Source organism: Saccopteryx leptura, chromosome 3 (genome assembly GCF_036850995.1).
Source record: "Saccopteryx leptura isolate mSacLep1 chromosome 3, mSacLep1_pri_phased_curated, whole genome shotgun sequence".
Taxonomy (NCBI): domain Eukaryota; kingdom Metazoa; phylum Chordata; class Mammalia; order Chiroptera; family Emballonuridae; genus Saccopteryx; species Saccopteryx leptura.
Window position 1 is genome coordinate 115141850 of NC_089505.1, and position 13538 is coordinate 115155387.

The 13538-nt window shown below is 48.4% G+C and overlaps 1 protein-coding gene across 4 annotated transcripts in view; it reads left to right on the plus strand.

Annotated features, from left to right (window-relative positions):
- NFYC (nuclear transcription factor Y subunit gamma) overlaps positions 1–13218 on the plus strand; it is a 68179-nt gene extending 54961 nt beyond the window's left edge. For 3 of the 4 annotated variants that reach the window (XM_066375990.1, XM_066375993.1, XM_066375992.1), the window contains exons 6-10: positions 1022–1195; positions 4745–4903; positions 8565–8672; positions 10978–11037; positions 12012–13218. In XM_066375990.1, coding sequence (XP_066232087.1) covers positions 1022–1195; positions 4745–4903; positions 8565–8672; positions 10978–11037; positions 12012–12443 — 933 coding nt within the window. In that variant the 3' untranslated portion in view covers positions 12444–13218. The remainder of the gene's footprint in view (positions 1–1021; positions 1196–4744; positions 4904–8564; positions 8673–10977; positions 11038–12011) is intronic. The other variant, XM_066375994.1, reaches the window with a different exon arrangement.
- Positions 13219–13538: the final 320 nt, after the last annotated feature.

A 13538-nucleotide genomic window follows, 5' to 3' on the forward strand; every position in this document is an offset into this window, starting at 1 on the left:
CCAGAACAAAGGAGTGAGTAAATTTAGCTAATTTTTTGTTTAGCCAGCCCAAGTTGCATGTTTCTGCTGTTTTCGTTGTCCCAGGCAGGGGCACCGTGTGTCACAGGGCCCTCCGGAGCAGATGCCGATCTCTGTGTCAGTGGTCAGGGGTCAACCAACCCTGGACCCTCAGGCTGTGACCATGCCGTAGTGTGTGTAAACATCCTACACTCTCAGCTGTGAGCTCAAGGTGGCTGGGAGAGGGTTGTTTACTCCTTCTGCCATGGAAAACGTCAGCTGAAGAAGGAAGTCTCTTCACCCGGCAGATCGGACAGAATGCGACCTCCCTAGTCAGCCAAGGCAGCACCCCAGCGGAGAGCTGTCCCTCAGGCCCCCTGGGTTGCGCTTCTGTGGCTAAGTACGACCAGAACCAGATGTCACACTGGTTAGATGTGGCTCTCAGTGACCACTGAGCTTTTGACCTGCTGTGAAAAGCTCGACATTTGCCTACTGGTGTTCTTGATCCTAACAGCTGATTTTGAAATTTCAACCCTGGACAAGCCCTGTGTCCCTTTCTCCGGCTCTGTCCCTCCTGAGGTGGTGGGAACAACATAAGGCGAGTGCTGCCTATTTGGGAGTGGGGAACCAGCCCGAAGACACGTTTGTGCATCATCTCCAGTGCTCTCACTTAGCACTGTCCTCAGGTCACAGGCCTGACAGCGTTTACTGACAAGCGCTGCTAGTGCCTGGCTTTGAGTAAAGGGAATTGTCTGCCCGTTTGCAACTCATCACACAATGGGCGATAACTCTGTACTTCAGAAAATTGGCTATATGTTTTGTGAAGCCTATGGAATCTGTTATTTTTAGTTTGATTTAGCACAACTGGTCTCTTCGAATTCCACTTTCCCTTGGCTTCAAATGTGGAGAGCTCAGCATTCAGCAGGCAACTGCACAGAGCCCGTTAGGGGAAGAATGGAAATTCACTCTGGCGGCTGCTGAGTTGGTTCTTTTTCTCTTACCTGCCTCTCCTTCTACCCCGCAGGAGGAGGTGCGCCAGTCTGTGACTCCTGCCGAGCCCGTCCAGTACTACTTCACGCTGGCTCAGCAGCCCACAGCCGTCCAAGTCCAGGGGCAGCAGCAAGGCCAGCAGACCACCAGCTCCACAACCACCATCCAGCCTGGGCAGATCATAATTGCGCAGCCTCAGCAGGGCCAGGTCTGTGAGCTGTAGAGAGTGCCTGCCCAGCAGGATAGTGCCTCTTAGGTTCGGGGTGGTGAAAGCTTGACCGGGGCGGAGAGGCACTCAGATCATTATAGAGCACTGGATTTGAAGTCTGGAAACCTGAACTCCCCCCCCCCCCCAGACTCAGCCCCCGAAGGGTCCTGTCATCCTAATCTCTCTGGGCTCTGGTTTCCTCATGGGTCAGATGAGGAAAGTATAGTAGACAAGACATTCTTCAGGATCCTTGTGAGCTAAAGAGTTTTAGAAGGAAAAACTGTCTAATGCTGCCATGAAGAGTAGTGGTGTCTTTGTAGAAGGCATTTCAATTGGACGCCGTGCCTGCTGTCTGTGTGTCTCTGCCGGCATTGGAGTTGTGCCCTTCAGGGGCCATCAGGCACACATACCTCTCTCCCCTTCTCTCCATCATTTCTCTGTCCTACCATACTTGTGTCAGGTGACCTCTTTTTATATAGTAATCAGAGGAGTCTTTCTCTCCCCAATACTATTGTTGGGAAAGCAGTAACATCCATGTTTGTTGGGAATCATGAGGGACTACAGAGAACTCTTCTCTGAGCTCTGAATCCAAATGCCTGGCCAGTCATTAATTTATTTATTCATTAAACATTGATTATCCTCTGTAGGTAGAGTCCTATGCTATGTGTTGGGGACACAGGAATGAATAAAACAGCCCCTATATTTTTAAGAATTCACAATCTAGTTGGGGCTATAAATACCTAAAGATTATCCCACCGTGTGGGAAAGGTAAGATATTAGAATTGTGTAGAGCAAGGGTAGTCAACCTTTTTATACCTACCGTCCACTTTTGTATCTCTGTTAGTAGTAAAATTTTCTAACCGTCCACTGGTTCCACAGTAATGGTGATTTATAAAGTAGGGAAGTAACTTTACTTTATAAAATTCATAAAGCAGAGTTACAGCAAGTTAAAGCATATAATAATAATTATTTACCAAGTACTTTATGTCAGATTTTTCGCTAAGTTTGGCAGAATAAATCTTTATAAAACAACTTACTATAGTTCAATCTATCTTTTTATTTATACTTTGGTTGCTCCGCTACTGCCCACCATGAAAGCTGGAACGCCCACTAGTGGGCGGTAGGGACCAGGCTGACTACCACTGGTGTAGAGGGTATTATGGGAGTACATTAAACAGGGAACCTAAGAAAGATGTGAAGGTGGTGGTGGAAGAGGATGTCAGAGAAGGTTCATTTAAGGGAATAATACGAGCTTTATGGGGAATAATGGTAATCAGTCAAAGGGGAAGGAGGGCTCTCCCAGTAGAGGGCTCAGCACAAGCACAGGCTTGGAGGTGAGAGATTGCGCAGGGCGTGGGAAAGGGTGCAGCATGGGGGAACATCTGGGCAGCTCTGAAAAGAGAGCCACATCCCGGACTGCCTGTGTATTCTAGTGAGAAGCTGGATTTGCCCAGAGGAAAGAAAGTTGGAGTGGTGGTAGATTTAAATGTAATTATGATTTTCGGATTTATTATTTATTTCCTGCTCATTTTTTTATCTAACAATTTTAGGTGCTTGGTATTTGCCCGACACCATGCTTAGGTGGGAGGGATTCAAAGATGATTGTAGCCCAGTCCCTCCTTCAAGAAGTTCACTGCACTGGGATGCCTAGGGGACCCTCTTCAGCTCTTGCTTGTGCCTCTGCAGTGGTGAGAGCTTCACCTGCCAAAGGCTTTATCCCTTTACAAAGCCAACTTCAAGGGAGTCTGCTAAGGAATGGCTCTGATTGGCTGATCCTCCTAAGAAGCTTAGGGCTGTTGTGCCCCAATAGCAGGGTGCACCATACGTGATTTGACAGCTGCCATGCTAACACAAGCCCTCATTTTCCTGAAGAGATTAGAAATAGATACTTTGGAAATGCTCTCAGGAAAAGGAGTTTAGTGAGTACAGAGATGAGTTGCCAGTGTGCATTTTGTTTTTAGTCAGCGAGGATTTGATGTGTCCTCTCTGCCACCTGGATGTGCTCATCACTGAGCTGATGAGGCTTGTAGGATGGTGAGGCGCATCCCTCCCAGCATCTTCCAGCTGGTGTATTGCTGTCTTACTGGTTCAGGGTGGCCTTGTGCTGTGGGACACTTTCTGGATGTCTGTAGTAATGGCTGTTTCAAGTTGAGTGCAGATAACCTTTGCAGAACAGAATACATACTAAAGTTGGAAGGAGCACATATTTTGATAAAGTGAATCCTGTGTTTTCTGTCATAAAGTTGGAAATTTATTCCTAGAGGCTTGGGAAATAGGCTGAGTTGAAAATTACAGTTGAGAATAGGAGATGTTTTCTGTTATTCTTCTCCACAGCTTGTGTTTTTCCTAGGGCCCTCTGTCATCTTTCTTACCCGCTCTCCAGTTCGTCGTAATTTCTCCTTACTGTGTAATCCCTTGATTCTCATTTGTAGTTCCCAGGACACAGCCCCTTGCCTTGTAACTTTAGCTGCACACCAGACCTGTGCAGTCAGAAAGTAAGGAGCATCCGAGCTGCAGCACTGATGGAAGCCCATGATTCCTCGGGACTCCCAGGTTCCTCTTACTGAAGGGGGAGAGCATATCCAGACCAGGGGTTTGGGGTACAGGTATAGTGTAAAGGCTCTACCCTCCTCTTACCACCCCTACCGCACACCCCTACCACCACCAAATGAGCAAGATATGATATAAAGGTCACATCTGGGGCTACAGTTTTGAGATTTGACGAAATGATTGACCCTTTTGACAGTTCATGTCTAGATTCTCAAAGGAGTGAGTGTCATGGGATTGCACTGCACTGGGTGTGTGTAAGAGATGCAGAATCTGCCAGGTCACACACATTAGACAGAAGGTACTGAAATCTGAGACTCCAGTTTCTGGGAAGTTAAAATTCTTGCTTTATTAGATCCTGTTCTCAGGGATAGCCTCGGTTAAGGTAGGTGTTCATAGCATCCGGTGTCCAGTGTGTTCACCCGTTTGCGTCTCCTGTGGGAAGCTGTGCGGGGATGCAGAGCAGCCGCTGGTGGGGTGGGCTGGGGTCGTTCTGCTCCTAGAATGGGGTGCATGTTATTTTCCTTAGTCTTGCCAACCTTAGGAGTCCAGGATCCTGAATTTAGTAAATTCATACTGAGCCCACTTTTTTTTAGTTTACCCTCCAAATTCACCTGCTCCAGACTTGATTTTTGGCCATTTTTCAAGTGATCTGTCATGGTTGCTTTTGATCCTTTTGTGCCATATGTGCCTTCTGTCATTGAAGTCGCTGTGCAGAGTTGCTGCATTTGAAGCACAGAGATGCTTTGGGCCTAGGCAAATAAATACTCTGTACTAGGAGCCTAAAATCTGTTTGGCTTTCACCTTTTATTTTGTTGAGTAACTTTCCCAGTGCTCTGAGCCCGAAGGACTCTGTAACCTGTGTCACTGTAAGTGTTGAGATCAGTCCAGGCATTCATGGAGAGGGTTTGCCCCTAGGTAACCACTCCTTATTCGTCCCTTGGTAAGACTATTGACTGTGAGCCAGAGCTCAACCAACTTTCTCCTGACTCTTCTTTTCAGACCACACCAGTGACCATGCAGGTTGGAGAAGGTCAGCAGGTGCAGATTGTCCAGGCGCAGCCGCAAGGTCAAGCCCAGCAGGCCCAGAGCAGCACTGGGCAGACGATGCAGGTGATGCAGCAGATCATCACGAACACGGGGGAGATCCAGCAGATCCCGGTAAGTCCTGCCCTCCCTCGAGGTAAGCCTGTATGGCACTCTGCTCGGTGTTAAACAGGAAATACTTAAAGAGTTTATATCTATATATATGCACACACAATAAAAAATATTGTATGTATATGTATGTGCACACACGTGTATATTTTGTGTGCTTGTGTTTATCACACACATATATACATACAGACAAAAATAAACACATAAATACATACATAGATACATACATAGAAACCTGTACTTCCATTACCCCACATTACAACTCGGGTCACTGCATGCTGCTTACTTTTAATCCAGGTTCAAGTTTACCATTGTGAGGCAGCTCCTCTTAATTTCCCCTCATTCCACTTTGGCAGAGGAATCATTGTAATCACTATTCCATGCCGAGGCGCAAAGGCCCTGTGAGGCAGAGAATAAGAGAATTGAGTAGCAGAGAATAAGAGGGAGGTATGAGGAAGGCCATAAATACACTTGTTGCATATTCATGAGTCAGTTCCCAGTGGAGCCTGCAGCAAAGTGTATTTCTGGCTTTCATTTAACTTAGCCATTCCTCCTCTGTGTACTGCTGCTTCCTGTGTGCCTTGAGGGATTTCATTTCTTAGATTTGTTGGACTTTTGTACTTGTTCGTTTGTTAAAAACGTTTGTCTTAGTACTTGTCATTTATATATTGGTCATTTACCACCAAAAAATGTAGAGCCCTTGCTGGATAGCTCGGTTTTTAGAGTGTCATCCTGATGCGTAGAGGTTGCTGGCTCGATCCTCAGGGCACGTATGGGAACAGATCGCTGTTTGTGTCTCCTCCCTTCATCTCTCTCTAAAATCAGTCAATGCATTTTTTAAATAATGTAGAAAGTGAGTGACACGGAGCATCCTTTTATTTCCTGCTCCTCGCCCTTCCCGTTGTAAATGAAATGTAGGCAGATCTAAATATTCACCTGCACTTGATTAATCACTTCCTCTATGAAAAAAGCTCAAAAAGTATCTTCAACTGTTTTTGGAGCTGTTGTTATTCACAGAGTAGTTGGCCAGGAGGAAGCTTGGGCAGTGGGATGAGTGTGTCTCTGTGTCTGTGCTGCTTTCTACTTTCTGTCTCCTCTCGCTGTCTTGCACACGCACGTGCGCGCACTCTCTCCCCCTCTCTCCTGCCCCTGCCTCCACGCATACGAAATTACCCATCAATTCTAGGGGTCTCGCCTCACTTTTTTAGCCACCAACCCCAAGACCTCTCTTAAATGGTTTTTATTCACGTGGATGCACCAAAACAAGTATGTTTAAGCCCAAGAAGGGTTCCTACTTTGAGTAGCTTTACTTGGGTGGTTTTAAGGGGCACAGAGCTTTAGCACAAATTTCTTAGGGATTTCAGGGCCTCGTCTTCACTGTTCTCAGGCAGGTGTCTGAATTTCTAAACCCATCAGCATGCTTATAGTAGTGATGACCTTCAGGAAGGAAACTTTTCTTCTCTTTTGAAAGCCCAGAGGGTAGGCTAATTTGCTCTGTAATTAACATAAAAAGGCTTTGAGGCCCTGACCAGGCAGTGGCGCAGTAGATAGAGCGTCAGACTGGGATGCGGAGGACCCAGGTTCAAGACCCCGGGGTCACCAGCTTAAGCGCGGGCTCATCTGGTTTGAGCAAAGCTCACCAGCTTGGACCCGAGGTCTCTGGCTTGAGCAAGGGGTTACTCGGTCTGCTGAAGGCCCATGGTCAAGGCACATATGAGAAAGCAATCAATGAACAACTAAGGTGTCACAACGAAAAACCGATGATTGATGCTTCTTATTTCTCTCCGTTCCTGTCTGTCTGTCCCTATCTGTCCCTCTTTCTGACTCTCTCTCTGTCTCTGTTAAAAAAAAAAAAAAGAGGCTTTGAGGTTCCCCAAACCTATCATTGTGGTAGAGGACTGAGGGATCTCACCAGATGTCTAAGCCTAAGCCTAAAAGAAGAGTTTGCTTCTAAGAACTGTTTGGAACTATTTGGCTCCTGGCTATTCAATCACATTTGAGTTTCTGCAAAGCGCTCTTCTCAGCCAGGACGTGGAAAATCCCGACAGCCGTCAGTACACCATCCTGCACCCCTGGGACAAGGCTCTAGTCTTTCATCCTGTGTGCCATGGTGGGGGTTCTCATGACTCCTGGGACCAGACACTGTCAGTCTCAGCAGACCAGGTCTCCTAAGCCTCCATACAGCTGCCTTCATCCCCACAAGCATCTTATTGTCGCCAGAAGCCGCATCGTGGGACTGAGGTCGGAGCTGAGGCTTGGCATCGCAGCTTCCGGGCAGCTCCTCTTGGCATATTGTCAGGAACTAGGGACTGCTGGTCACAACATTGTGCCCTGTCTCCTCTGAACCAGTTCTTAACCGGTTTAGATTTTGAGGCCCTCCATCTTGCCTTAAGCGGACATTTCTGGAATGGTCTACCAAAACTTCAGAATTAGTCTTTCTTGGTGGTCCCAGTCCTCTTTGAGGCTGGCAGTTTCAAAGAATCAGTTTGATTTAACATCACTCGCAGGAGTACGGCTTCCTCCTGTCAGCATTTTCCTCGTGTAAGTAAAATTCCCTTCAGTGACATTAGCTCTTGAAGGCTAGGGGAACATTTGCTCCAGGACGGAGAGGCCTGTTAGCCTCAAGCTCACCCTGGCAACAAAGAAAGGCCTGGGCAGCCAGAGAGGGTGGTGTCTGGGCGCCCGATGCTGAGGGAGAAACCAGGTCTGCTGGTCTGGAACCTCTTCAGCACCAGGTCCCTGTGGATGTTTGCGGTCTTCTGCTGACTCTTCTCTGCTGGGCCACAGTTTCTCCTGTGTTGTGACTGCCTCGGTCCACTCTCCATCCCCACACTCAAAGCACTAAAACTTTCATGGTACGCTGGAGCGTTAAGAGCCTGAGTTAAGGCTTTTAGCACACAATTAAATGCGGCATGTGGTATTATTGTATTATCTGAGACTTAATCTTAAGCATGAGGGACTCTAAGGGCATTTTTGTAGCTTTGCTTTCCCATGATGGGGTTTTCTGTGAAAGGTTTATTGATTCAGCTTCCCCTTGGGAGGTGTTTGGCCAGAAGCTAGTGCTGATCACCAAAGATCCTAAAAGTCCCACAGTCCCCCATTAGGCCTGGCTCTTGGGGACAGAGATAGTAAAGCAGGCCAGCTTTTTCTTCCAAGATGTGCAGCCTGGCAATGGGCAGTGCTAGGGCTGTGGTGTGGGGTGACAGCCATCTGCTCCCTGCTCCTGGCAGACACGGAAGCTGCTCTCAGCATTAGCTCAGCCATTCTGGGAGGGGGGTGGAGCAGTGTGGAGATGGAGGGGAGGAAGGCCCACACTTAAGGTACAAACAGTCTCATAGTGTTAGTCAGCCTTAGGATAAAATCCTCGGATAAAATGAGCAAACAGGTAAGAGACAGCAAATGTGGAGGGTACAGCCAGCCATGCTGTTCCCACACATGTGACAAGATCCTCAGGGATTTTTTTCAAAATCCATTCAGGGAGCATATGCTTTTTTATGTTTGCGTGACTTGGGTGGGGATGTTATGGTTTTGCTTGTTTTGACCTGTATTGAAAAGGAACTTTTCAGGGTAGGCTTCTTTGGAGGGCTCAGTGGGGTGGGGGCAGGAGCAGTTCACCTGCGGGAGTCGCACTCAGTCTCCTGTGGTCTGTCTGTCTGCCCTGCTCTAGGTGCAGCTGAATGCGGGCCAGCTGCAGTACATCCGCCTAGCCCAGCCTGTGTCAGGCACCCAAGTTGTGCAGGGACAGATCCAGACGCTTGCCACCAATGCTCAACAGGTATGTGCCCCAGCGCTGGGGACCAGCAGGAGCTGGCTTCTGGCTGGCAGGGAGTGCTCAGCACATGGCTCTCTTGCCACCTTATCCTTCAGCATGTGCCAGCTTCACACTCTGCATATCTGTCCCACACCCCAAGGGACAGGTGGGTTTTTTTAAGAATTTTATTCAAAGTGTGTCTCTTATCATCTTATTCTGGATGGACAAAGAAGTGCAAGGCAGGGAAGTCTCTGCGATACTTGAAGAAAGCCTGATGGAGCTGCATGCATATCTGACCAGAGAAAGTGATTGACAAACTGCTTCATCGTCAGACTGAGTTTCAAACTTTAAAACCGAGTAGCTGTTGTGTCCTGGCACCTCCTATGCCCTTCAGAAAGCTTACTTAGATTTTATCCCCACCTCCTCAGGCATCCTGAACCAGAGATTGCCCCCTCATCTCCTCTCATGCCCTGGGGTATTGCAGGGTGTGAGCCACAGGTGCCAAGGGGCCCTCTCCCTGGGCATGGAGACAGGGCACTGTGGGCATCATCTGCCGGCGAGGGGGGCAGCTGGTCAAGGGGAGGCATTGTTAATGGATTCTTTTGCCTCAGACCCAAAGAAAGCAGCAGTCATTTAAGAACTGGATCTGTCTGGCCCCGTTGCATTTCTGATGATGTATCTATTGACAGCAGTGACAGCGGAGTTTGTAGAGCAGGTCTCTGAAGATCTTGTTTGGGAAAAGAGGAGGAATGAGCCAAAATAATGTTTCTGAGTTCCAGATTGTCTCTGGGATCATTAAAGGCTCTCATAAGGACTTGGGCTTTCCCTCATTTCCTTGGGGCTCACTGACATGGAATCAAGACTGGGCACACCCTTGGGTACCTCCCCCTCCCCTTTAAAAAGAAAAAGACTTTAACCAGGGATCCAAAAACTCGTGATGACCTGGGGTGGGGGAAATGAGAAGGGTTTTGGATCCAGAAACTAAAGCCCGGAGGTGGGAGAGCTGAGTGTTCAGAAGAGAGCCCCTGAGGGCAGCCAGAGGCCGTAACAGACCATCATCCTGACAGCTGCACGGTAGTAGGTGCTCAGTGAGTGTCTGTTGAGTGAATGCTGAGTAAATAGCATGTAAATGGAATTTAAAGAAAAATGAAACTTCCTTTTCAGCTGATGTAAAGGGCAGTCTTGCTGGCTACAGGGCACGGTTAACCTCATCTGTGAGGAATATTTTCTGTTTGTCTCAGGGTCATTCATTTATTCCGCAGACACATCTTAAATACTTAATTTGCACTGGGAGGTCTAAAGACAAAACTTAGCTTCTGCCCTCAAGCAGCTGATAGGCTGGTAGGAGGAGAGAAACCCAAAATAAGGAACAGTAGTAAGGAAGCTGTAGGAAGCCCTCCCACAACTGTACCCTCATGTTCCTCAGAGCCTCATGGTAGGCCTGATGGGTTGCTTTTGGCCATTGTGAGGACACTTGATAGGATAGTCCTCGCAGGTTGGCTGTAACGATTCCAGGAGATGGTATACAGAGGACATTACTAGTCAGATGTTCCATAGGTACACATATGCACACCAGCATGCTTCAGTCTTGTTTCTAGTCTGCCAAGCTGTTTCCAGTAGCTGGCATTTGATGATGCATTTTTACATGTCAGTAAATTTCTTCTAACGTCCCCACCTAAGATTTTAAGTACATGTAATAAGTGTTTTCCTTAACCTCCCCCCCCCCCCCCCCCGTCCCCTTTGGCCCAGAGGGCTGCATGTGGCCACTGTCGGAAAAAGTACTTCATAGGTTTGCCACAAGTGCTCCGAGGGCCAAGGCCACCTGCTCGCCAGGGTGTTTCATATTCCAGTCAGATAATCTGGGTGAGACGGGTTTGGTTTGGAGCCCACCTTCCAAGAATGAAAGGGACCACTCACTGCTTTGCCCAGTGTTTTGCAAACTGCCTTCACTGGCTGAAAGACTCTTAGGGTTTTTGCATAATCCGTAAGTGTTATGCCCACTCGTGTCAGCATGTATGAGCTAGATGTTTGTTTGAGTTGAGCCTCAGGCCCCAGGAAGACCTTGGGGAGAAAGGGCAATAGGTGGCCATTAGTGTTACGTGCTCCAGGGTCCTATGTGTGGTGCCAACTCAAAGCAGCCTTTAGTGCTAGAGGGTGGGGCGGAGCCCTTGCGTTTCTGCCATTCATCAAGTACCTGTTTGATACCATGCCTTCTTGTGGCACTTTGTTTCATTGTCTCATTTGCTCTTCACGACCCTCTTCTGGGTGGTGGGCTGGTGGACCAGACCCTGCAGCTGACCTGCCTGCTCTGCCATCTTGATTCCTACAGATCACACAGACAGAAGTCCAGCAAGGACAGCAGCAGTTCAGCCAGTTCACAGATGGACAGGTAGGACACCCAGCCTGGGCAGGGGCAGAGGGGAGGAGTTGGGGGTGGAGGTCAGGGGATGACATCTGTGAGTTTGGATGGTTAGGGCAGCTGTCCCGTCTTGTGTTAACAATGAGTGGACAGAACTTGTTAAAACAAGTACAGTTTTTAAATCAGGGTGCCCATCCTTTAGATTTATATATAGACTTGTGGGAGCTGAACATAATCTTAGATATTATGTAGCCCAAATCTCCATTTTACAGATAAGTAAACTGAGCCCTAGAAATGGGAAATCCCTTGTCCATGCTCATTCAGTGGTTCATTGCAGAATCAGGACTAGAGCACAGGTCTCCCGTTTTCCTCTAGAACTATATGTAGTTTTTTTCTAAGCCATGCTGCTTTTTAACAGTGTGGATTAGTTGAAATGCAGAGAACATGTGACCTCTTAACCTCTCAGTTCCTGGAATTCAGTAATTCTAAACCCTGTGAGAAAAGAATCTTCCCTTTTCCCTCGGCCTTTCCCCTCATCTGGTCCAGACACCCCTGAGGACACGAGATGACATGCCTGAGCTTGTGTTCTCTGCTGCCCAAAGGGAGAGGAGCTACGTCGCCCAGCTCTGGCTCCTGCCAGCATCAGGTGCTTGGCTCACATGCCAGGGCTCCTGTGACAAAGGGGGCTTGGCTTTTGGTTTCTTTTGAGACACCTAGAAACCAAATATCCAATTGGCCCTAACCTTCCAAAGTGGCTGTGTGAGCATCTGCTTCAGCCCTCGCAGGCCTTGGCTCTAGGACGTGTTTAATCCCAGGCGACCTCCTCCGCAGGGCCTGTGTAGGAAATGCAGGTTCAGTGTAGCCTCCACCTGAGCCAGACACTCGGAGGAGAGGCAGGGAGGGGTAATCCTGCTGCCCCTGCCAGTGAGGATTACTGAGAGTTGGGGAAATGCTGACTTCCAAGCTGCTGGTACAGTGGTTCGAATTGCTTGTGTTTGTCACAGAGGAACAGCGTGCAGCCAGCTCGAGGCTCTGAGCTAACGGGAGAGGCAGAGCCCAGAGAAGTGAAAGCCACAGGAAATGCAACTCCCTGCACCTCTTCCCCGCCCACTACACACACCCCCTCACACCGTGCTGGTGCCTCCTGTGTCTGCTGCTCCCAGCCCCAGCAGAGCTCCACATCCCCTCCTCCCTCTGACGCCTTGCAGTGGGTGGTGGTTGAAGTATCCGGGGCCCCCAGCCAACTCGAGGCCCATAGGGAGCTGCCTGCCCCTCTCCCAGGGGTGACCTCACTCTCTCCTCTCCACCCCTCGCAGCAGCTCTACCAGATCCAGCAAGTCACCATGCCTGCCGGCCAGGACCTCGCCCAGCCCATGTTCATCCAGTCGGCCAACCAGCCCTCCGACGGGCAGGCCCCTCAGGTGACCGGAGACTGAGGGCCTGAGCTGGCAAGGCCAAGGACACCCAACACAATTTTTGCCATGCAGCCCCAGGCAGTGGGCACAGCGCTCCTCCCCAGAGGACCCCGCCGACCTCAGCGCCTCCTGCGGGCTAGGACACTGGTGCGCTGCACCCCACCTAGGGGCCGCGAGTCTCCAGCAGAAAGATGCAATATTTTTTATTTCCTTTTTTTCTATTTTTTTCTCCAAGGAATCACTATTTCAGTATGTTGAGCTGTGTGTCCAATGCTATGAAATGAAAATATTAAATAACATATTTATGGCATTTTCTTGAAGAGTGTGGTTGAAGAGATATTTCTTTTGTTTTTCTGGTTTTGGTTCTTACCGCCACTTTATAGCAGCACATGTCCTAATGGGTGTGTGTTATCCCCTGATGCTTGGAATGGCTGCTGCCCGCAGGATTTCCACCTTGTTCTGTCCTCAGATTAAATTTGGTGAATGTGTGTAGCTTCGTTTTCATTAGTGGTCCTTTGTCCTTGTCCCTGCTCTTGCCCTAGAGCTCAGTATTTGCATCCAGAGGCCATGGAAACATTCCTTGCGTTTAAGAGATGAACTCATTCGCCAAGGAGAGTGGACGGTTTCATTCCCAAACCCTACTCTCCCAGGGACCCAAGGAGACTAGAACTTTGTGCGTTTACATGCCTCCCCGTTTTTTATTTTATTTTTTAAATGCATTAAAAAAACCATGCTAGTCTCCTTTACTGCATGGACTTCAGACAGCATGACATGCAATAAATCTCATTTTAGATAATTAAGAGTCCGAGTTTTTGTATCTAGAAGCATTCATGGGGCCACTTTGCTTGGGAAAGGCTTGGAAAGGTTTGTTTGCTGTCAGGTTGAATGTCTAAAAAAAGGGACCCTTTTGAAAAAAAAAAGGGAAACTTAGTCTACTTAGACTACATATCTGATTCAAACTGAAGTCTTCAGCTGATTTTAAAAATAAACTTCAGGATCTATTTGCTCCTCAGAGGTCCCTCCTCACCGTACTTCCTGGGCTACCTCTGTGGACCAGATTCAGTTGTGTCCTGTTTGGTTGAGGGTCAAGAGAGTATCTGTCATTGAGAAAGCTGT